The sequence below is a fragment of the Anomalospiza imberbis genome, chromosome 1 (genome assembly GCF_031753505.1).
Source record: "Anomalospiza imberbis isolate Cuckoo-Finch-1a 21T00152 chromosome 1, ASM3175350v1, whole genome shotgun sequence".
In the NCBI taxonomy this organism is placed as follows: domain Eukaryota; kingdom Metazoa; phylum Chordata; class Aves; order Passeriformes; family Viduidae; genus Anomalospiza; species Anomalospiza imberbis.
In genome coordinates this window covers 3,068,525-3,092,770 of record NC_089681.1, presented here as the reverse complement: position 1 = coordinate 3,092,770, position 24,246 = coordinate 3,068,525, and the positions used below count along the sequence as shown (strand labels likewise).

Here is a 24,246-nt window from a genome sequence, read left to right as displayed (position 1 = left end):
ACGGGCAACATCCTGTTTCTTCTTCTGACACCCACCTTAAACAAAGCTTCTATCACAGCATTCCTTGGACACATTCAGCTTGGGCATGAACCAGAGCTGACAGATCTCAGAGCCCTCCCCAGCACGTGAGGAACGATGGGGAAGTGAAGGCACGAGGGAGGGAGACCTTGCACGTTTTGCTGGGAAGGGGTGGCAGATGGGGCAGTGCCCCTCTCCAAGCACAGGGATGTGGATTTCCAGGAGAGGCCTGGCAGGAGGCCCGAGGACCAAGAGTAAGTCTGTGCAGGATGTGTGACACTGTGGAGCTTGCACAGTGCCACAATGACGGCTGCTTTTGGCACAATTTCACACTGACAGCTTTTCCTGAGACAGAGATGTGATTCCAGCCCTCTCCAAGCACTTGCAGCACAAGGAGCTTGGTGGTCTCTCCAACCTCATAAGGAAGGATATGGCAGAGCAAGGCAGTCCCTAAAGAGGCTCCAAGACAGCTGGAGGGAGACTATGGACAAAGACCTGGAGTGCCAGGACAAGGGGGAATGGCTTCCCACTGCCAGAGGGCAGGGTTAGAGGGGATCTTGGAAAATCCTTCCCTGGGAGGCCCTGGCACAGGGTGCCTAGAGAAGCTGTGGCTGCCCCTGGATCCCTGGATGTGTCCAAGGCCAGGTTGGGCAGGGCTTGGAGCAGCCTGGGACAGTGGAAGGTGTCCTGCCCATGGAAGGGGTGGGATGGATGACCTCGATGGTCCCTCTCCCCTGAACCACCCTGGGATTCTGTGAAAACCAAGCTGAGAGAAAATTTGCTCAAAGCCCCAGAACATCAGTCCAGCTCTCACTGAGGATCTGCTCTGCAGTTCTCTGGGAGCAACAGCGCCATGATCACCCATGTCAAGCACAAATGCTGGAACTGCTCCCACTGATCCCTCCAGTCATTTCTAAAACCCTGTCCTCTCTGGGCCTCATCCAAACTCCAAAAGAGACAGCTCAGACTGTCCTTTGAATGTCTCCTACAGGAATATCAGGAGAAGAAAAACTATCAATAGGAGCAGCCTGACTAATTTTTGGAAGGAATTCTATGACATAGTAAATGTCTGGACTAGCTTCAAGTCTTAAATTCTGAATTAGGAAGTTCTCTTTCTTCCAGAACAACTTTTAGTCACTCTTTCATGGCTGATGGGACAGTTCATGTGTGTAAGAATGGGAATGGCCAGATCCTGCCAGTGTCTTGGCTGCAGCAGGATTTCCAGCCCAGCAACAATGGAAATGTGAAATTCCATTGTTCATTTCAGACACGTTACCTTGCAGCTTCAGTGATACCATTTCAAAAGGTTACAGATAAGGTGGGGATGCTGTGCTGAGGGAAGGACACAGCCACCACAACGCTCAGCTGGGCTCGTGTTCATGTGAGCTCCCCATGTCCAGGGCTGGGCAGGCACTGGGGGAATCTGCAGCCCTGCCCCTGCCCTGTGCTGACAGAAGAGGACAGGCTCAGCCAGGCCACCAGTGCTTGGCACTGCTTGAACAGATCCTGCACAACCTCCCTCAACATCTGCCCTTGAAAGGGTCCCCTGCTCCCTGGTTTTACTCCCTTTGGGTCCCTTTAGGAGCTGCCCTGCTGTGTGACAGGATCCCCCATTGTCTGGTTTTACTCCCCTTCGTCCCTTTAGGAGCTGCCCTGCTGTGACAGGATCCCTCATTCCCTGGTTTCACTGCCTTTGGTCCCAGCTGTGCAGGAGCTGCCCTGCTGTGACAGGATCTCCGTTCCCTGGTTTCACTCCTTTGCTGTGTGACAGGATCCCTCATTCCCTGGTTTCACTCCTTTGCTGTGTGACAGGATCCTCATTCCCTGGATTTACTCCTTTAGGACCTGCCCTGCTGTGACAGGATCTCTCATTCCCTGGTTTCACTCCTTTAGGAGCTGCCCTGCTGTGACAGCATCTCTCATTCCCTGGTTTCAGTCCCTTTGGTCCCAGCCGTGCAGGACCACCCCGCTGTGTCCCGCAAGGGGCAGTGATGCTCTGGCTCACCGTGCTGCCCTCCACATGGCCCGTTTCTCAGCCTCCAGGGCCCGGCGTTCAGCCGGGGACAGCTCCTTGTCCTGCCCACCCAGCAGCTCAGGGCTCTGCATCCGCAGCCGCTCCTGGTGCCGCCGCTCGGCCTTGGCCGTGCGCACGGGAGCGCCGAGATCCGCTGGGCTCAGCCTGTGGAGAGAAGGTGATGGGGAGCTGTGGGGCCTGCACAGCTCACCTGCCAGGCACTGGCAGCTCTGCTGCCCTGCCCGGTGCCACTGGCACGGGCTGCTGTGGATGGGGAGGACACAGGACACAGGAAAGCTCCTTGTAGGGAGTTTCTGGCTGGCCAGGGCTTGGACTGTCCTTTAAGCATCCCCCAAAGGGCAGGGGGTTGAAACCAGAGGGCCTTGAAGGTCCCTCCAACCCATCCCATCCTGGTTCTGATCAGTTCCCCTTCCTCCCCCAGATCCTTCCTTTGCAGCCCCTGGCTGCTGAAAAGGGAGGGACTCTCCAGCCCCTGCCCCAGTGGCCCCACTCACCCCGACACGGAGTTGGTTCTATGTTCAGGCTTGATGCCCTCTTCCAGGGAATTCCTCTGTGAGCTGTTGTTCTCACTGAGCTCCAAGGGCCTGGAAAAAAAAACCCTGTGAGCTGCAGCACCACAGGCTGCACACCCAGAAAAGGGTGGAACAGGTCCACCCCGAGAAAGCGACAAGTCCCCCAAGGTCAAGTCACAGCCCTCTGTGATCACTGCTGTGAAGACTCCTGAACATCCACATGAACATCAGAGCTCATTTCCTGCAGCTGGAGGTCAGTCAGCCACTAACACACACACACACACACGATTTTCCTCAGTTTTTCTAATAGAAATATTTGTTGGGCTTTCTTTTACTCTGCATCTTACCCTTCAGTCCCGGGAACCAGGACCTCACACTTGGCTTTGTTAGATGTGCCACAAAGGGATTTCAAACAGAGGAGCCCAAGAAAGAGTCACTTTTGAAACACTTGTCACCTGATTCTGATTTTATACCTTCATTAACAGATTAATTTGATTGTTAAAAGTTCTTCCACAAGATGGGCTATGGAGCTGCTCTGAGGGCTGGAACCTGGCTGGGAGAGCTGGGGGTGTTCAGTTTATAGTGACACACAGCTCAGATTTTTACTACTCAAGTTTATTTTAATTAAATTTCAGTTTCTCTTCCAGCATGAGAAAGACTATTTCAAGACACACAACTTCAGTCCCTTCCACTGCCTCCCCTGCATTCAAGCATAAATAATAAGCAACTGAAAGTCATCTGGTGGGTCCAGCCTTCCTGTTCTTCAGCATCCCGTGTTTCAGGATGAGAACAGGAGGGATCAGTGGGACTTCCCTTCCCAGAGAACCAGGGAGCTGGGTATGACTGCTTTCCTCCTTGGAGCTGCCTCAGCTCTGGAGGGGCAGGGGAAGTCTCAGGGCATCATTATGTGAGAAGCTCCTCCACTGAGACTGGGCAGAAACAACAGAGAGAAATGAGATTGCACATGCCAGGGTGTGTTCTGCCAGTGACTGAAAAGTGTTTGTGGAGAGGAGACTGTCTGTCCCAAAGTCTTCAAAGGCAAATAAGGACAGCTTCAGCTTTATTCCAGTGCATTCTGAATTTACCTGGAGCCTTTGAGAACCCTGTTCTCATTCTTCTGTTCTATGCCAAAGAAATAGAAAAAAACCATAAAGGTAACCTGGAGGCCAAGTCCCAGAGAACTGGGAAACAAAAGCCTAAAAAAACACCCAAACCTGTTTTAAAATCACTTTATCATTCAACTTATCTTGAAGCATCTGTCTCTAAAAATCAAGCTCTCCCCACACCCTGGGGCAGAGCTGAAGGAGCTGCTCCCTGAAAAGAGCGAGATGCAAAACTTGGCCTTTTCTCTGCTGAAGAAGAAATCTCGCCCAGCCCTCTCCCCTGAGAGCTCCTGGGACAGCTCTGACCTGTGGGTGGAACAGGGCTGCCTGCCCAGGGTGCTGTCTTACCGAGCTGCTGGAGCCTGGCTGCTCCTTCCATTCAGCCTCTCCACCTTGTACTCCACGCCCTCGATGATGACGCTGGACTGCACGGCCTCAGGCACCTGCCTCGCCTCCTCATCCTCCTCAGCTTCCTCCTCCAACAGAAGGGCTCGCTGCTGCTGCAGCTTGCGGGCTGCCAGGGAGACACGAGCCAGCTGAGAGCTGAGAGCTGAGAGTACTGGCTGAACCCAGGATGGGACCCCTGGGCACGTCCTGACACTAAACCCCCCCAGGATGGGACCCCTGGGCACGTCCTGACACTAAACCCCCGCAGGATGGGACCCCTGGGCAGATCCTGACATTGAACCCCAGGATGAGACCCCTGGGCAGGTCCTGACATTGAACCCCAGGATGGGACCCCTGGGCAGGTCCTGACATTGAACCCCAGGATGGGACCCCTGGGCAGGTCCTGACACTGAACCCCCCCAGGATGGGACCCCTGGGCAGGTCCTGACACTGAAACCCCCCAGGATGGGACCCCTGGGCAGGTCCTGACACTGAACCCCCCCAGGATGGGACCCCTGGGCAGGTCCTGACACTGAACCTCCCCAGGATGGGACCCCTGGGCAGGTCCTTATGCTTCTCATCCCTGCAAGTCTGGGCTGGTTTCAGTCCATCCCCTCTCCATGAACACCTCTGTTCCTCCACACTTCCACCAGTGCTTCAGATGAAACAAACTGCATCGTTTCCTCAGTCCCTTCCTCCTTATCTACCAGACTTCTAGGGATGGACACCCAATGTGCAGATTTCCAGCAGATTTCCCAGTGTCCTCATGCTCAAACTGGAAATTGGGAACCGTCTCTCCTGCCCTGTTCCCAGAGGGAAGAGCCCTGGGAGTCTGCATCTCCCCAGGGGACTCCTGCAGGAGCCAAGGCCTGGGTGCTGCTGCTGTGCCCCACGCGTGGCAGTGGCCCTGGGGACAGTTCTGCTGGTGAACACACACATCAGGCACAGAGGAGACAGGAGCAGGCAGCTCTCTGGGGCAGGTGTCCTGCAGGTTACCAGTGCCCAGGGGTGTTCCTCAGGCCTCAGGAAAATCTAGACAAGATTTTTATTAATAATTTTATCTGGCTGCAGGAGCTGAATGCAACAGTAACGCTCTGCTGCTGATGCCAAACTGGGAGGTGCTGGTGACTCTCTCAAGGGCCATGAAGCCTTACAGGAGGGTCCAGACAGGCTGGAACATTGGGCAACTATTAGTGGCATGAAATTGAACCACAGCAAATGCCAGGTCCAGGTATGATTTGGAGAGGAGTGGCTGGAGAGCTCAGTAAAAATGCTTTTTTCCACTTCACATTGTTCCTTATCATCTCCTAAAGCAACTATGGGTTGGACTCGGTGATCTTTGAGGTCTCTTCCAACCTAGTAATTCTGTGAATTCTGTGAACTCTCAAGCAAGAGGAAATTACAACAAAAAAGAGAGCAGCAATTTAGCTCCTAGAGCAACCCTAAAGCAGCACCGTGAGCTCTGAGAGCTCTGAGCTCTGCTGCCAGTCCTGTGTGAGGGTGCCACTCACCTGGATGTGGCACAGACCCACTGTCTGCAGTGGCTTTACAAGGGTCACTCAAGTGTTTACCAGCTGCAGGCACAGAGCTGCTGGAGAGGACCCAGGGCAGGGACACTGGGATGCTCCGAGGGCTGAAGCCCCTCTGCTCTGGAGGGAGAGCTCTGTGAGAGCTGAACTGCCCAGCCTGGAGAGGAGGAGGCTGCAGGCAGAACTCACTGCAGCCCTGCAGAACCCAGAGGGGCTCCAAGAGACCTGGAGAGGGGCTGTGGACGGGCTGCAGTGACAGCACAGGGGGATGAATTCCCACTGCCAGAGGGCAGGGATGGGTGGGATTTGGGAAGGAGCCCTGCCCAAGGAGGGTGGTGGCATGGGTTGCCCAGAGCAGCTGTGGCTGCCCCATCCCTGGAAGTGTTCTGGGCCAGACTGGATGGGGCTTGGAGCCACTGGTCTAAGGCAAGGTGTCCTTGCCCATGGCAGGGGTGGCATTGAGAGGGTTAAAAGTCCCTCGAACCCAAACCATTCTGCGATTCCATGATACAGGACACCTTGAAACTACAGCAGTTCCACCAACCCAGAAAGTATCAGTGCAGCATCCACAGAATTCTTCAGCATTCACTTACTTCAAATTATCCCCAGGCCTTACAATAAACACCCAGGGGCTTCTGGAAGTGCTGTATTTCCGTGGGAAAGGAATCACTTAACAGGACAAAGCTCTGAGCAGGCATTCCTACGTACCCTCCTCCTCTTTCATTTTCTTCAGGTCATCTTCCCCCACCAAGGACACACGCTTGGGAGGCTTGTCCAGGTGCTGCTGCTTCACCTCAATCTCAAAATACTTCTGCCTCTCACGGAAGGACCTTTGCTCAGGGCTGTGCTGTCCCCCAGGGCTGTGTGCGGCCACCTGCAAGAGCCACACCGCTGCCCATGGGCCACCCAGCCACATCACGGGTCATCCAACCACACCATGGGTCACTCAACCACACCATGGGTCACCCAACCACACCATTGCCCACAGGCCACCTAGCTACATCATGGGCTACCCAGCCACACACGGGCCACCCAGCCACACCACTGCCCATGGGCCACCCAGCCACATCACGGGTCACCCAATCACACCATTGCCCACCCAGCCACATCACGGGTCACCCAACCACACCATGGGTCACCCAACCACACCACTGCCCACCCAGCCACACCGCTGCCCACAGGCCACCCAGCCACATCACGGGTCACCCAGCCACACCACTGCCCACCCAGCCACACCACTGCCCATGGGCCATGGGCACCCTCCTCATGCCACCCCAAGCCTTGCTCTGCCAGCTGCCCCACACTCTCTTCCCACACCAGGACCCCATCTCCCCATCCACACCCCCTGACTCCCACCTTTCTTCCAGCCCCAGAACTCACCTCTGAGGCCAGTCTGGTGTTTTCTGTGCTGCTCTGCCCACACAATTCCTAAGAACAGAGAGAAACAAGCATGTTCTAAAAGGAGAGTTTCCAGCCATGTACCCCAAGGCCAGAGGAGCTGACAGAGGTCCCCAAACTGTCCCAGAATTCACACAGGTTTAACAAGGTTTAGCAATTGTCAGGAATGAGGATTTATGTTAAACTGAGGGTTTAACAGAACCAGGTGTGACAACTTCAGAAAGGGCAGAAACTGAAAGAAACAGGCACCAAACAGGAGCAGGGGCTGAGCTAGGGCTGGAGGGGGTTCACAGGAGCTGGCAGGACCCACTCACACTTTGCTTACATCAAAGACAAAACCACCCGAAATTTACTCCAAAGAAGCAGAGATGCCATCAGAAAGAATGAAATCTGTATTTACTGGGATGCATAACAGAATATTGGATGAACAGAACTACAGGGGGAGGAAACTGATCCACAAAATCTGTCTGTAATCCAGGAACCATAGGCGTAAACTGAGAACTGCAAACTAGTTATGGAAAAGGAGGAAGTTTTACAATTAGACAAACTGAAATGACCCACAAAAACAGAGCAAGGAGATGACCTCTGGCTTTATCCAAACACACTCCAAAAACGAATTCAGAACTCAGAACTTGAGTGGATCTGCCTGAGCAACCTCCTACAACTCTGGAGATATTTGACCAATGCTCTCAGGCCCATGGTGGGATTCTTGGGGGGTGTCCTGAGCTGGACCTGATGATCCTTGTGGGTCCCTTCCAACTCAGAACACTCCAGGATTCCAGGATTCTAGGATTCTAACACCCAAGGTTGCCTTGTTTTGCAGGGGGAACTGAGGCAATGACCTCAGCTAGCCTGGACTGATCCAGGATTGAGCTAGATGGCAGGGAAGAGTCCCAATGAAGATCAAAATCTATTCAAAAATATCTCAGCACAGGTTTAGCCTGGCCCTGGAGTCTGGAATTTCAGAGCTCATTTGCATGGTTGTACATCAGTATCCCAATGTCCAGGGAGAACAACAAAGTGTGAGATTCCATGAGCTTCCAGGACTTTACACAGACAGGACCCTGCAGGATGAACATCTGCACCATGAACAGTCCCACAGGACCTGACACAGATGGGACCCTGCAGGATGAACATCTGCACCATGAACACACTCCCACAGGACTTGAGACAGACAGGACCCTGCAGGATGAACATCTGCACCATGAACGGTCCCACAGGACCTGAGACAGACGGGACCCTGCAGGATGAACATCTGCACCATGAACAGTCCCACAGGACCTGAGGCAGACAGGACCCTGCAGGATGAACACACAACACACTCCCACAGGACCTGAGACAGACAGGACCCTGCAGGATGAACATCTGCACCATGAACACACTCCCACAGGACCTGACACAGACGGGACCCTGCAGGATGAACTTCTGCACCATGAACACAGTCCCACAGGACCTGAGACAGACAGGACCCTGCAGGATGAACATCTGCACCATGAACAGTCCCACAGGACCTGAGACAGACGGGACCCTGCAGGATGAACATCTGCACCATGAAGACAGTCCCACAGGACCCGAGACAGACAGGACCCTGCAGGATGAACATCTGCACCATGAAGACAGTCCCACAGGACCTGAGACAGACAGGACCCTGCAGGATGAACTTCTGCACCATGAACACAGTCCCACAGGACCTGAGACAGACAGGACCCTGCAGGATGAACATCTGCACCATGAACACACTCCCACAGGACCTGAGACAGACAGGACCCTGCAGGATGAACATCTGCACCATGAACAGTCCCACAGGACTCACAGGACCCCGCCGTGTCCCTCCTGCACAGCAGCTGCCTCTGGAGGACACACATCCCCTCTGGCCTGCTCAGCCCCGCGCTGGTGTCACCAGCAGAGGTTACCTGTGTCCCCAGCAGGGGCTGGGACAGGGGCACTGCTGCAAAGGTCTTGTAGGCCTGCTTGACGTTGATGGGCACCTCGTCAGGGGAGGGTGGCGACGGCGGCGATGGCTTTGGCTGCAGGGACAGACAGGAGGCAAAGGTGAGCACAGGTGGGGTGAAAAACCCCACACAGCCCAACGCTTGGCCCGCAGAGCCTGGTGAGTGGGATATGGAAAGGAATAGGTCAGCGAACACGTAAGGAATCTGTAAGCCTTGGGAAGGCTGCTGCTGAGCCCTGGGCAGGACCACCAGGAGCAGAGCACTGCACAGACACTGTACACAGCAGCACAAGGGTCACAGCCCGTTCTGTTCCATGGGTGCTGAGGGAACAGCACTTTTGGTGGCACAGAGCTTCAGTGACCTGATGGGAACGTTGTGACAGATCCTCTGGCCAAGGGCACATTGCTGTCCCAGTCCTTGAGGATTTCCACCCAATTCAACCAGCAAGTGCCAACCTGAATCAGGGTTTTTTGGGCTAGAAAAGGACAGCTACACATTGACATCTATTTAGGGCTGAACAAGAGTCCCTCTAGTGGAAGGCGTCCCTGTCTTTAAGGTCCCTCCCAACCCAAAGCACCCTGTGATTCCAGGATCTGATCCAGGGTTCTGTGATGTGGAGATCTGCCTTTGATCTCAAATTTTCCTTTTGCAGAATTACACTTACTGGGAAACACCTGCTGGGGTCTGAGGGGACCTTCCTACTGCTCATCACTGTCTTTGCTGGTCCCTTCCTCACTCCCCTTCCCTGTGACCCCTCCTGCAGCACTGGGGTGACCTGCTCAAAGCATCACAGAAATGGAAGGGGTAGGGGGCAATGGCACCACAACCTCCTTCTCCTGGAAAGCAAATCCCCTTTAGCTGCTCATGCCTCCAACCCTCCAGCTGCACTAAACCAGTGCCTTCTGGTTTTTCGTAGTCCTGGACTAGGGCTAAACAATGCAGCTTGATGATGCTCCTGTGTGGGCTAAAGGAGAGCACAGTGAGATCAGAAGAGCCTGTGAAATGTGAACCGTGCCCGGTTCCATGGACTCTGTACAGCTGTTTGCTGCAAATCAGGTCTCTGCTTTGGTATCCCACTGTACCAGCTCCAGCAGGGAGAGAAGGGCTGGATTCATGGAATCTCACCCAGCATGGATTGTGTGGGAAGGGACTGAAAGCCCATCCAGTCCCTTCCCCCTGTCAAGGGCAGGGACATGTTCCACTATTACTTCCACTTTTAAATTGAAGGGACACAGGTCTTCTGTCATGACAAAGACCAAAACACTTGAATTTTTCTCTCCTATCAACAAACAGGTCCAGGAACATGAACCTTTCAAAACCAATCATTTGCAAACCATAAAACCCATCAGCAGGATGGTATCAGCTTTTGCTCCAAGGTGCCAGACATCAACCCAGGTTCTGTAAGATTTATGTCTCCACAGAACTCAACACCTCACAAATATTGCTCTAAACCTGTATCTGTTCCGGGGATTTTGGCCACAAAAGCTTCAGCAGTGCTGCCTCCTGGGACAGGGCCATGGAGAGTGGGGCAGCTGAGGAGGCCCACAGAAGTAAGAGGGATGCACTGACCTGGCCATGCTTGTGAGGAGTGTGGGTCCCTCTCAGGGAGCCCAGACTGGTGCATGGAGAGCAGCAGCCTCAGCCCAGGCACGTGGTCACCAAACCAGAGTGACCTCTGGGAGGGCTCCTGCCCCCCAGCACAGCACTGCAGCCACCCGGGGCAGACACAGGGCTTTGGGGAGGGAACCCTGGGCACTTACAGAGCTGTGGGTCCTGAAGCAGGGCTGGGGCTGCTGGAAGGGGTTGGGGCTGTCCCCCTCCTCGGCCCTGTGTGCCACAGCAGCGCTCGGTCGCACGCGGGAGAGAGGCTGAATGACGCCAGGCTTGGTCTGCTCGTGCCAGCGCCCAGGACAGTGGGGAAGGCAGAGGAGGACAAGGGGCAGGGAGAAAGAGAAGAGAAACGAGCAGTTAGGGTGGTGAGGTGTCTGCCATGCAGGTGAATAAACAAATCCATGCAAATCCGTGCACCCCCACTTCTCTCCTCAGCTGTGCTGCCTGCTCCAGCTGCAGGACTGGCAGGGAGAACCCTTGGAGCCAACACCAAAAGAGACGCAGCCAAGGAAGGGACCAGTGGACTGCAGATAAGGAACTAAAGGAAGCACCTGCCATCCCAGCAGTAGCTACAAGGGTTTGCAGGGTATGGTAAGTGTGACCAAACTCAGAAAATGTGAGCACCAGGGATGGAAGGAGGGAAACATCAGCCAGGAATGGGAAGTGGCAGAAGCTGTGGATGGAAGCGAACCAGATCGAGTCTGACAAGAAATGCAGTTACTGCAGCAGAGGCAAGAGGCTAAAACTTCTCCTAGATGTCACCATCACTGCTGGATGTTGTGTGAAAGTGAACAAAGCACCTGGAACCGGAGAGAGTGGCAGCAGGAACTGGGTAAGCCAGCAAAACCTGCGGGAGGGGAAGCTGCAAGGGGAAACAGGAATAAAAGCTGCAAAACCAGTCAGGCTGTGTTTTCAGATGGGTCATATTTAAGACCTGATGCATTCGTACAAACTTGAGGCATAGTGGAGGACTGGAGGAGACAGACTAGGAGCCAACAGGAGGCAGAAACAAGCTCCATGTGCTGGGGGATGCACAGGGACACCACAGTCAGGTCTCACAGCAGCTGTACTCACTGATTTACTGTCATCCTGTGATGTAATGAAGTTAATGGAAGCCTGCAAACAGAAACACAGGGGTAAATCTGGAGTCTGAAAGCCTTTAGTTTCCCCCTGCCCCACTGCCCACCCTGTGTGGGGAGCTCCAGGTCCCACAGAACCCCCACCCCCCAGGACCTGCCTCTTCAAGTGAGGAGAGGCCAGAGCCCACCTGCACGAGACTCTCCCAGCCCCTGTGCTATGTGAGGAGGCCCTCACAGCCCTCTGCACGTCTCCAAACTGACCCCAACTCTGGGACAGTCCTGGCCTGTGGGCATAGCCCCTGCTCCTGGTCCCCGGGCACATCTCCAGGTCCTGGCCCATGGTCACAGTCCCTGCTCCTGTCTCCTGCTCAAATCCCCAGGGCCTGGTCCCTGGGCACATTCCCTGGGCACGTCCCCACCCTCCACACTTGCCCCAGCCCGAGCAAAGCCGTGCCCCCGCAGCTCCTCCCCAAGCACTCGCGGGTGCCACCACAGCAGCAGCTGGCAGGGAGCAGGGAGCAGCCCCTTGTGCCTCGGGTGCCAGCAGGGTGCTGCTCCCCCGGGGGTGCCCCAGGGGATGCCAGGCCCCCGTGGGGATGCCAGGCTCCCGTGTGGATCCTGTGGGAATGCCAGGCCCCCGTGGAGATCCTGAGCCCCCATGGGGATGCCAGGCTCCCATGGGGATGTGAAGCTCCCGTGGGGATGTCAGGTCCCCATGTGGATCCCGTGGGGATGCCAGGCCCCCGTGGGGATGCCAGGTGCCCGTGGGGATCCCGTGGGGATGCCAGGCCCCCGTGGGGATGCCAGGCCCCCGTGGGGATCCCGTGGGGATCCTGTGGGGATTCCAGGCGCCCGTGGGGATCCCGTGGGGATGCCAGGCGCCCGTGGGGATCCCGTGGGGATGCCAGGTGCCCGTGGGGATGCCAGGCGCCCGTGGGGCCAGCGCAGGGCAGCGGGCAGCAGGAGGAGCAGCGGGCAGAGCGCACACCGCACACCAGCAGCACTTACAAAGCGCGTCTCCCTGCCGGCCAGGTGAGGGGCCCGGGGGGCTGCGGGCACCTGCAGGGAGGGGCATCAGCAGGGGAGAGAACGGAGAGAAAACGGAGAGACTGGGTTTTCCACGGGAGGGGAGCAGAGAGGCTGCAGCGCCGCAGCTGGTGGGTCCCCAGCACGGGGGAGCCCCCTGCCCTGCCTAGCACACACAGACCCACCACAGGCACCTCCTGCCTCCCCCCGGGCACAGCTCCAGGCCAGGCTGTGAGCTCCAGACCCTCTCAATGCCCACTCAGGACAAAGGATTCCATTTCCCTCAAGGAAGTCTCTGAAATAAGCCAATGCATTCTGGCTGGACTACAAGATGTTGAAACCAAAGAACAAACATTAAAAATAGATGGAGCCAGAGAGTAAGAGACAAAATTCCTCAGAACTTCTGCTCTGGAGCAACAGCTTGAAAGTCAAGACTTCTGAATCCCTAGAACAGGAGAGATCTGGGACTGCTCAGCCTGGAGAAGAGAAGGCTGCAGGGAGACCTTAGGGCCCATTCTACTGCCTTAAAGGGCTCCAAGAGAGCTGGGAAGGGACCCTGGACAATGGCCTGGAGGGACAGGACAGGGGGGAATGCTCTCCCACTGCCAGAGGTGGGGTTAGATGAGATTCTGGGAAGAAATGTTTTCCTTCAAGGGTGGTGAGGCCCTGGCACAGGCTGCCCAAAGAAGCTGTGGCTGCCCCATCCCTGGAAGTGTCCAAGGCCAGGTTGGACAGGGCTTGGAGCACCCTGGGACAGTGGAAAGTGTCCCTGCCCATGGCAGGGGGCTGGAATGAAATTGTCTTGAACGGCCCTTCCCACCCAAACCATCCTGGGATTCTGTGAGAACAGATCTCAAAGAAATAAAGAAAATTGGCACTTGTGACAAAAGGAAAAATTACAAATAACACAGCTGCTGTCAGGAATGTAAATAGGGAAACACAGCTGGAACAATGTGCATTGGAATAGTTCAGCCATAACACTGTCTTCAAATTGTGCTGGGTTCCTGATGAACACTCAGTTCCAAATGATCCAAAACTGAGGGAGATGTGGGACAGAGGCTGGACTGAAGTGCTGCTCCTACTGCTTCCTGCAGGGCCTGACCCTGCTCCTCAGCCTGTCTCAGCAGCCACCTCACCCCCAGGTGACTCTGTTCACCTCCAGAGCTCCTGTCCAGCTCCAAGAGATGAAATGGGTCACTGAAGAGCAGGGAAGTGCCAGAGCTGTGGGGAGAGCAGCTGGACTCCAAAGGGAACCAACAGACCCAAAATGACCAAGGACATAGAGCAAAGAACAATGGGAAATTCACGGTGGAGCTGTCTGTGTGGGTCTGTATAAAACCCAGTAATGGGCAACGATTGTAAAGGGAAAAATTAAAAATCTCTTTTAGTTCATTTAACTTCAAAAGGCTCAACTGAGCTGTGACACCTCCTGTCGTGGGATGGACAGGGAGATGAAAGGCTCAGATATGGAGAAGTTCAGACATAAATAAGGAATATGAATGTCAAGGGATAAGAGGTAATGTTTATAAAGAAAAAAATCATCAGAAGGTACAAAAATAAAGACACTTCCCATTGCAGAGGGAAAGCCTCTAGCAAGGAGCTGCAGCAAATCACTGCCTGAGGGCAGGGTCATCCAGAACTGGCTGCAGCAGGATCCTTCCACTCCTGCCCAGCAGCTCTCGTGGGTCACCTCCAGGCTCACACAGAGAACCAGGCATCCTCTGCAAGCCTGGGCAGCCCTGGTTTACAGACCCAAATCCTGACTCCTCCATTTCTTACCACATACCAGTTGCCAGAATTAAAGAATCTCTGTACAAGGCACTGGTCCAAAAAGACCATTCCCAAAAATCCTCACAGCTACATGTTGTAGCTCCTCCTCATCACCCTGCAATTAAGCTGCCCCTCAGAGCTCATTTTTGACCAGCTAATTACCCTTCTGGCTCTCTAGGACATTCTAAAGGAGGGAGCTGTTCGCTTGCTCTCTGGTTGCCTGCTGGGATGGATCCCCTCCACCCTGACAGGGTCACTCCAGGATGGAAATTGCCCTCAGCTCCTTCTGTCCTTTACCCCTGGAAGTGCCTCCCTGCCTTTCCCACATCACCTGTCCTGGGGGCAGTCTCACCTGCGGATTACTGGGAGAATAGGGGGATTCACGCCTGGAATTTCCTGTCCCAGACTCGCTCACAGGAGCCTGAAAGAGAGAAGACAAAGCTCAAGACAAAGCTCGAATGTTACTCCATAGCAGGAGGGGGTCTGTACAGCCCAGGGGCAAGGGACACCCTGCACATGCAGGGAGCAAGGCTAGCAGGGCCCAGCAGCAGCTGGCACATGCCAAAAAGCGCCAGAAACAGCGAGGGAATGACGTTAAACGCCGGGATCACATCCCAGCGCCCAGCGAGCCCAGCTGGATCAGGTTACAGCCTCTGCAAGTCCCAGGAATCCTCTTCCCCAACTCCCACAGCACTCACAGGCAGGGTCACGCTCCAGGCAACCTCCTGTGCACGGACATTGAGCTAAGAAAGCCATTCCTGGCTGCGGGGAGACAGGGCTCTCCTGGCTCCCAGAACAACCTCTGGCACTGAGCAAAGAAAGCCATTCCTGGCTGCGGGGAGACAGGGCTCTCTCCTGGTTTCAGGGAGACACGGCTCTCTCCTGGCTTCAGGGAGACAGGGCTCTCTCCTGGCTGCAGGGAGACACGGCTCTCTCCTGGCTACAGGGAGACACGGCTCTCTCCTGGTTTCAGGGAGACAGGGCTCTCTCCTGGCTGCAGGGAGACAGGGCTCTCTCCTGGCTGCAGGGAGACACGGCTCTCTCCTGGTTTCAGGGAGACAGGGCTCTCTCCTGGCTGCAGGGAGACAGGGCTCTCTCCTGGCTGCAGGGAGACAGGGCTCTCTCCTGGCTGCAGGGAGACAGGGCTCTCTCCTGGCTGCAGGGAGACAGGGCTCTCTCCTGGTTTCAGGGAGACAGGGCTCTCTCCTGGCTGCAGGGAGACACGGCTCTCTCCTGGCTGCAGGGAGACAGGGCTCTCTCCTGGCTACAGGGAGACAGGGCTCTCTCCTGGCTGCAGGGAGACAGGGTTCTCTCCTGGTTTCAGGGAGACAGGGCTCTCTCCTGGCTGCAGGGAGACAGGGCTCTCTCCTGGCTGCAGGAAGACAGGGCTCTCTCCTGGTTTCAGGGAGACAGGGCTCTCTCCTGGCTGCAGGGAGACAGGGCTCTCTCCTGGCTACAGGGAGACAGGGCTCTCTCCTGGCTGCAGGGAGACAGGGCTCTCTCCTGGCTGCAGGGAGACAGGGCTCTCTCCTGGCTGCAGGGAGACAGGGCTCTCTCCTGGTTTCAGGGAGACAGGGCTCTCTCCTGGCTGCAGGGAGACAGGGCTCTCTCCTGGTGTCAGGGAGACAGGGCTCTCTCCTGGCTGCAGGGAGACAGGGCTCTCTCCTGGCTACAGGGAGACAGGGCTCTCTCCTGGCTGCAGGGAGACAGGGCTCTCTCCTGGCTGCAGGGAGACAGGGCTCTCTCCTGGCTGCAGGGAGACACGGCTCTCTCCTGGTTTCAGGGAGACACGGCTCTCTCCTGGCTGCAGGGAGACACGGCTCTCTCCTGGCTGCAGGGAGACCACGGCTCTCTCCTGGTTTCAGGGAGACAGGGCTCTCTCCTGGCTGCAGGGAGACAGGGCTCTCTCCTGGTTTCAGGGAGACAGGGCTCTCTCCTGGTTTCAGGGAGACAGGGCTCTCTCCTGGCTGCAGGGAGACACGGCTCTCTCCTGGCTGCAGGGAGACAGGGCTCTCTCCTGGCTGCAGGGAGACAGGGCTCTCTCCTGGCTGCAGGAAGACAGGGCTCTCTCCTGGTTTCAGGGAGACAGGGCTCTCTCCTGGCTGCAGGGAGACAGGGCTCTCTCCTGGCTACAGGGAGACAGGGCTCTCTCCTGGCTGCAGGGAGACAGGGCTCTCTCCTGGCTGCAGGGAGACAGGGCTCTCTCCTGGCTGCAGGGAGACAGGGCTCTCTCCTGGTTTCAGGGAGACAGGGCTCTCCTGGCTGCAGGGAGACAGGGCTCTCTCCTGGCTGCAGGGAGACAGGGCTCTCTCCTGGTTTCAGGGAGACAGGGCTCTCTCCTGGCTGCAGGAAGACAGGGCTCTCTCCTGGTTTCAGGGAGACAGGGCTCTCTCCTGGCTGCAGGGAGACACGGCTCTCTCCTGGTTTCAGGGAGACAGGGCTCTCTCCTGGTTTCAGGGAGACAGGGCTCTTTCCTGGCTACAGGGAGACAGGGCTCTCCTGGCTCCCAGAACAACCTCTGGCACTGGGGCTCAGCTGCCCCAGCAGCTGAACAGAGAGCAGCGTCCAGGAGCCACCTGCACTCCCCACTGCAGCACCAGGAGCACATTTCACAAGGATTTCAAATGCCTTAAGGCTGAGGCAGGTCATTTGGGATTTAGGGAACTCTTTAGGCAATCCTACAGCTCCCAGTCACTAATACCACAGCCATGCACAGGGTCAGTTGAATAAGTCAGTATTTTGACACACCAAGCCTGAAGTGACCTGAAGTTTATACTGGAGCACAGATTCCAGATACCTTGCTCTAAGCTCACCTGGCTACACACCTGAGAAATTCCTAGCAAGGAAGTAAACCACCTCCAAGATCACTACAGCTGAGGACTGGGTTTGTTGAATGGTCAGTTTATCTGCTATGCATGGGGCTGTTTATGTGGGGCTGCTTTGATTTTCAGACCTCCCAAAAGGCTTAAAAAAGGAAGAAGGGGAGAGCAACGTGGTGTTCACCTGGAGGGTGGTATCTTTGGGTCTAGTCCCTGCTCCACCACCCTGTGCAACAGCAGGAATGTCAAATACAGATTTCCTAGAACAGAAAGCAAAGCTCTCCCCTGAAATTCCCAAGTCTTGATCTACTGAATGGTGTCACTTGGGAGGAGCAGCTCCTGGGCTGTGGATCTACTGCGTTTTCCAGATGCCTGAGAAGGGCTATGCTCAGGCCCAGGAACAGAAGCGTGGCACCAGCACTGATCTCCACCAGTCCTGCCAGCTGCTCGCTGCCAGCTGGGCGGGCAGGGACGCCACTGCCCCCAGCCAGACCCAAGGGACAGCAGGGAGGTCACAGGTGCCATCCTGTCCCTCAGCAGTGCAGCATCCCCATCAGCAGGTTGTGTTAGTGGCCAGAGGATGACACGGTGACCCTGGGGACCGCTGGCCACGGGGTGGGGGCACACGGGGCGGGGACCGGCCCTCGGGCGCCGTGCTGCCCGGCGCCGGGGTTTAGTAGGGGGCAGTGGCCAGGGCTGTGTCAGTGCATGCCACACACTACACGCTGCTTGCCTTGGAGTACAGGCTGGTCTTCAGCACACCCCCCCTGCCATAGCCCAGGGGAGGCCCCCCCAGGCCAGCCGTGCCCGTGGCCTTGCCCCTGCGGTTGGCCACCACAAAGGGGTTCTCACTGAAGGGGATGGGCTGCGAGTCGATCAAACACTCTGGCGTCTCTGGCAGCTGCTCCTGGGACAAGGGACACCCCTCGGGGTCCTGCTGGTCTCCCTGGGGCTGCTCTGCCCCGCTCGTGTGCTGCTGGGGGGGCACAGGGAGCTGAGGGTGCCCGGCCGTGCCCGCTGCCGGCTCCGGGGACGCTTCCCGGCCGTGCCACGCCGCGGGCGGGGACAGCACGGCACAGTCACCCTCCATGCTGGAGCTGGGCTTAGAGCACTCAACAGGCTGAGAGGAAACAGAAGGATGGGAGAGAAATAAGGAGAACAGAGTGAAGAAGAGAAGGGAGAAATTACAGAGCAGCTGCTGAAGGACAGGGGAGAGAATTCCAGCGCTAATGCCCACACAGCATCCCGACCCTCTCTCCTGCTCTGCCACCAGTCTGTGACCCTCAGTGTCACTCCTGGGAGAGGACCTTGCACACACACCCCAGGGAGCTGACAGGCTGCACTCTTCCAGCTCACACACCTTCCTGCAGTTGCTCCCCAGCCAAACCCACTTCCAACACCTGGACAAGCAGCACATGCTCCCCACGCTCACTGCAGCACACAGAACCACACAACAGCTGGGGCTGGAAGGCACCTGTGCAGATGCTCCAGTTCAACCCCCACTTCACTGAGCCCCACCACCTATGGCCCAGGCTCTGCTGTCAGGCACCCCAATGGTGCCACAGAGTCACACAACATCCACCCGTGCACTCCCACCACACCTGCACAGGTGAACATGCTTTAGGGGCCCCGCTGCTCGCAACACACCCCAAACACCAGAGCTCAGTGAGCACAGACCCTTTGGGTGGCTCCTGCTGATGGCAGGACTGAGGCAGTCCCAGCTCTGTCCAGGCTCAATGCACACAGCTCCAGTGAAGCCCTGACCCTTCCCCTTAATGCCACAGAAGAGAGTTTGTTACCCCAGCCAGAGCCTTCCTCAGGGGAGCAGTGACAGCCAGAGAGCAAAGACCAAAGCTTCCATCCGAGTGCCTCCAGGGAGCAGAAAGACCTCTCCTGCTCAGAGCAAATTCCTCAGCTCCTGTGTCATGGTAGTGGTCACCAAAATAGCTCCCAGGGGTGGGCTGGTGACTACAATGGCAGCTGGGAGGCTCAGGAATTTCGGAGGCCCTCCCCTAACCCCCAACCCAATCTCTGTGGTTGGCAGAGCCCTGGCTCGTATCGTGTTTCCTCACCAGTGAAGCCTGTGCTACCCTGAGACATTCTGCTGTGTGATTTTTCAATGTAAAAACCCTGCTTTTAGCCCCTTTTCCACAGAGTGCCATCATGCTGATGGTCGACGGGCAGCCTCAGTCCCTGTTTTGTTCTTGGGCCCGACTGGACCTGGGCTGGGTCTGTGTCTCGCTGTAAGCTCCAACTCCTGCTGTAGCACGTCCTGGTGAGGGATTCCTCGCTCCCCGGCCTCACTGGGGCTATTCCTGTCAGACAAGCCACAACTTCTATTTTGGGTAAGCAAAAATTTGGGCAATGCAGTGAGCTTTCCCAGCTTACAGACAGAACAGACACGTGCTACCCTGCATCCTCCCTGGCACTGAAAGAAATCCAATCTTAAATCTGTGACCAAGTGAAAAAAAGGAATCAATGGCAATAAACTGAAGAGAAATAGATTCAGAACAGAAAGTACAGGTTGCTAATTAACTAATCATAGTGACCTGGTATTGAGACATGCCAGGTCTTCTCCACTTCTCACAGCCCAAAAAGCAAAACTAGAGTTTGATCATTTTGCTGTGATCAGTCCCTTAGGGGTCTGGCTTTCATTCCTGTTCAGCACAGAAGACAGAGACTATAGCAGCTCTTTGACTTCTGTAAGGGAAATGTCAGAGTCACAGAATCCCAGGATGGGAAGGGAAGGAAGGAAGGGTGGGAAGGAACCTGAAAGCTCATATTGTTCCATCCCCTGCCATGGCAGGGACACCTTCCACTGGACCAGGCTGCTACAAGTCCCATCCAACCTGGCCTGGGACACTTCCAGGGATGGGGCAGCTGTGGTAAGTACAACAGGCAGCCACAGCTTCTCTCCAGAGGCTGCAGTGCACTGGGTGCATGGACAAAGAGCATCCCCCAAACAAGCATTCCCATGCTGCTTCCAATGGGAATTTTCAATTTGGCCTATAACAGTGGACAAAGAGAATGGGCATCTCGTCAGCCTTTGTTAAATCCTGCTCACAAAGGGCCCCAGATGCAGCAGCACAGATGGATCCACGACAGACAACCACTGCTCCCTTCTCATGTGGCTGTTTTGGGGGAATCCTCCTGACCAACTCCACCCATAGCTACAGTGGTTAGTGGAGAAATCTACACCTCCTGTTCCATAGTGGACAGATGGACCTGCACCTCCTCCTGCTCCACAGCAAGAACAGCTCCCTGCAGATCCTCGTGTGGCACGGGGAGGACAGTAACAGCTCCCTGCAGCTCCCTCACAGGGAGTAAAAGACAGTAAAGCAGTACAGACAGTAATGCAGCAGTGAAAGACACCCAGTCGCTATTTAGAGGAGAATGCCTGTGGTGAGAACTGGCCTGGAGACAGGAAGAAGGAAACCACGATGGGAACAGGGCAAGAGCACCAGGCATCTGGAGGAGGCTGCCCAGAGACAGACAATCTGTCACTGACCTGCCTGCTCTTCCACTGGCTGGACTGACCCTGGCTGAGTCTTCCAGTGGCCACCTAACAGGCCAGGGCAGCTCCTGAAGGACCACCAGAACCTCCCTGTTCTCACATCCAGGCAGATGTACTTTCAAACCAGAGCAAAGACAGGGCTGGTGACAGCTGGATCAACACAGGCACCCTTGGAGCCCTCCCTGAAATGGGACATTTATAGAAGCTCCCACCGCCCTGGCGTGCCCGGCCCCACATTCCCATGCCTGGCGTTCCCAGGCTGACACCCCCTGCCAGCCACAGCCCCAAAGCTGCTCTGCTCTGGGCCACATCGAGCTGTCCTGCACGGAGCCAGCTGCTGCCTGGGGCTGACTCTCCCCCTCCTCTAGCTCCTGAGTTACACTCAGAGGTGCTAAAAATAAACCTTTTCCTGATACTGCTTTGTTGTGCGAATAGCAAGAGGGAAAAGCCCAAAGCTGGGAAGTGTGGAAACAAAAGGAGGCAGAGCTGGAGCCAAAGCAGAGCTGTTACTGGACTAAGGCCTGGAGTAGCAGAGGAAAGAGAACAGGAGAGGAGACCTGTCTGCATGGAATGAGATGGAGACAGGAAGGGTAGAAGAGATGATCCTGAAACACCAGAATGGGAATGCAGAAGGGGATGATGACAGAAAAGGGAGATCTTGCTGCAACAGGAGAGAAAGGAGGAAGACTGAGGATGTGTGAAGGAGCAGGCAGAAACCCAGAAGAATGGGTGTGATGCAGGAAAGATAAAAGAAAGAAAAGATGGAGAGGTGACATTTTAAACAACACAGGAGACATGTAAGTCTGTAATCTGTGAAGTTTGTGAAATCTGGAATTTCTCTTGGCCACTGCAAGTGAGGGACTGCCATGCAGGGCACAGGACAGGAACGTCCAGGGCAGGAGTCACAATACACAACAGGATACACGAGCCACAGGGCTCAGCCACGACACACAACCACAGCCACGTCACCTCTGCAGGCCTGGGGGAAGCTTGGCTTTAACAGAACCTCAGGGCAGCTTGGGCTGGAGGGAACCCTGAGACCAGCCAGTCCCACCCCCTGCCATGGTCAGGGACATTTCCACTAGAGCACCAGGGATAGACACTTCCACTGAACACATGGCTCCAAGCACTGTCCAACCTGGCCTTAAACTTTTTCTATTTTTAATACTCTCAGTTTCAGCACCCTCATCCCTCCCCTTTCCTAAACACCATCCCACGGTGGATTTACAACTGAGCTGTGCACACAACACTATCATCACTGTGTCGGGAAGGATGTTTCTCTCCCTCCTTGGCAGCTCTCTGAAGCCTCTTCCTTCCACAACAAATCCCTGCACTGACCCACTCACATCCCCTTCTCTCCCACCAGGCTGCTCTTTCTGCCTTGTTCCCAACTCTGCTTTTTGCAACTTGTCAAACTTTGCCGCTTCCCTTCCCAAAAGGCAAAGCTGCCTGGCTCTTGCCCTCCTCATTTTCTTATTCCCATCTTTCTTTTGCAGCTCCTGGTTCAGTGCCCGAGTCCCCCAGAGTTCTGCTGCCCAGTTTTCCTTTGTCACCTCCCACACCATGGCGCAGGTGGAGGGCAGGTCACGGAAGGACCGTGGCCTCCCCTGTTGGGAACCACACCTCCACAGCCCCTCACTGCCTCCCCTGCAGGGACCCAACCTCCACAGCCCCCCAGGACCCCAGCCCCCACTCACAGCACGGTTGCCTCTCTGCAGGCCACTGCTGGGCAGCGCTGCCAGGGTCCGGTAGTCCAGGCGCAGGGGCTCACTGGGAACGTTCTGGAGAGGGTGAAAAAGCCACAAACACCAGGAACAGGTCAGGCCCAAAGTCAACTAAATCAGTGAGAAAGGGCAGTGAAAAGGGAACCACCCCAGTAATAACCCAGGTCTTATCTCCAAACTCATCACAGCTCCCACTGCCTGGAAAAAGAGCTGGAATTGTTCAAAAAAAACCCCATGTGAACTCGTGGCAGGAGCCAGGATTGAGAAACCCCATAGAGAACGTGGCACTGTGCACCCCTGGCCACCCACTGCTGCTCAGATCCCTCCACTCCTCCTGCCCCCATGGCCACTTCCTGATGGAGCAGAGAACGTGCCATACCTACCTGTTTGCTCCAACAGCACCTGGAATGACTGGACCTGGACACGTGTAAGAATGCAAGTTCCTTTTTCCAACCTTAACTCACACTCACTGTACAACTTTGTTTCATTTTGTTTCCCACATATTGCCTTTCTAACCCTAGAGAAGCCAAGGTTTCTAACCCAGCCTGTTTTCCTCAATCCCTTGCACAGTTCTTCAGTTCTGATCTCTTCTCTGATCCCCACAGCCACATCCTCTTCGGGGAGGGAGTGGAGAACACAAGCTTTGAGGAACAAACCCTTTTTGGGACTTCTACAGCCTTCCGTCTAGCTGTAGCCCTTTTCTGGGCCTCTCCAGCCCTTCCCTGTGCTGCTCACCTCTGCTTCCTCCTCCAGCTGCTGCGAGGCTGCCTCCCGCTCCCTACGCATCCGCTCCTTCCGTGGGACAGACAGAGCCAGAGCCAGAGCAGAGAGACAAGAGAGAGGCAGAGAGGTCACAGGGGCTGGGCAGGACTGCTGAGGGGACACAGGGGCAGTGCCAGCACCAGGACAGGGGGAGCAGAAACCCAGCACCAACACTGGGACTAGGGGAGGAGGAGCTGGGACTGGGCACTGTTACTGCCAGCAGAAAGGACAGGGACAGAACAAGAACACCTGGGTGCCACAGGTGAGAGGGAGAGCAGGTGTCCCCAGGATCCTCAGCAGGGACAATCAAGAGAGCTACTGTGCCCCCAAGCATAACCACACCAAGGGAGAGGAGGAGTTTGCTCACTGCTGGAAGAGACACCTTGATGGAGCACAGACAGGACAGGCTGGAAGGGAATGGAAAAGCAAATCCACAGAGCACAGGCCTTGCTGGCCGATAGCACCACATACACAGCGATGCAGATACACACAAAGGGACAGAAAGGTCTTGGCACGAGGTCAGCTCAGCACCAGCTGTCAGCCTGTGGTCACTCAGCACTGCAGGGGCATGAGAGAGTGGCCAGTGACTAATCCCAAAAGCCCCAGCCACGGGCCTGCTCCAGGCTGCCAGAGGAAGGGAACAGTGCAGGACTTGTCCTAAGGACTGATTCTGGGCACTGATATTTCTGTGACTTGTCACCTGGCAGCTCTGGGCAGAGCCAGGCCTGGGGACAGCACAGCAGCATCCTTCCCTTCTCTTGGCTATGGAACCCCCCCAGTTGCTCTCCCCAGGCAGGAGCCAGAGGGTCCAGAACTGCTGACCCTGGGAGGATGGGAGGTGGAAGGCAGCTCAGAAGGATCAACTGGAAATTCTGCTGAGCACCTGGGCCCTGTTCTTTAACAGACTCCATGCACTGCAGATTCCCACTGCTCCACATCACCCCGAGAGCTCCACACAAGGATAAGCAGCCTGAGAAGTCACTAATGCTCTGGAGGATCACAACTCC

General features: G+C 55.8%; 1 protein-coding gene across 20 annotated transcripts in view; it reads right to left on the bottom strand.

The window, feature by feature from the left end:
• SCRIB (scribble planar cell polarity protein) overlaps positions 1-24,246 on the bottom strand; it is a 111,422-nt gene that overhangs the window by 14,197 nt on the left and 72,979 nt on the right. For 7 of the 20 annotated variants that reach the window (XM_068179536.1, XM_068179529.1, XM_068179498.1 and 4 more), the window contains 12 exons: positions 23,213-23,269; positions 22,451-22,534; positions 14,773-14,841; positions 12,633-12,683; positions 11,620-11,661; positions 10,695-10,823; positions 8,896-9,009; positions 6,965-7,012; positions 6,293-6,458; positions 4,017-4,182; positions 2,548-2,637; positions 2,024-2,197 (listed from right to left, as the gene is read on the bottom strand). In XM_068179536.1, coding sequence (XP_068035637.1) covers positions 2,024-2,197; positions 2,548-2,637; positions 4,017-4,182; positions 6,293-6,458; positions 6,965-7,012; positions 8,896-9,009; positions 10,695-10,823; positions 11,620-11,661; positions 12,633-12,683; positions 14,773-14,841; positions 22,451-22,534; positions 23,213-23,269 — 1,190 coding nt within the window. Of the gene's footprint in view, positions 1-2,023; positions 2,198-2,547; positions 2,638-4,016; positions 4,183-6,292; positions 6,459-6,964; positions 7,013-8,895; positions 9,010-10,694; positions 10,824-11,619; positions 11,662-12,632; positions 12,684-14,772; positions 14,842-17,911; positions 18,360-22,450; positions 22,535-23,212; positions 23,270-24,246 lie in introns of those variants that run through there. The other 13 variants (XM_068179522.1, XM_068179564.1, XM_068179597.1 and 10 more) reach the window with 11 other exon arrangements.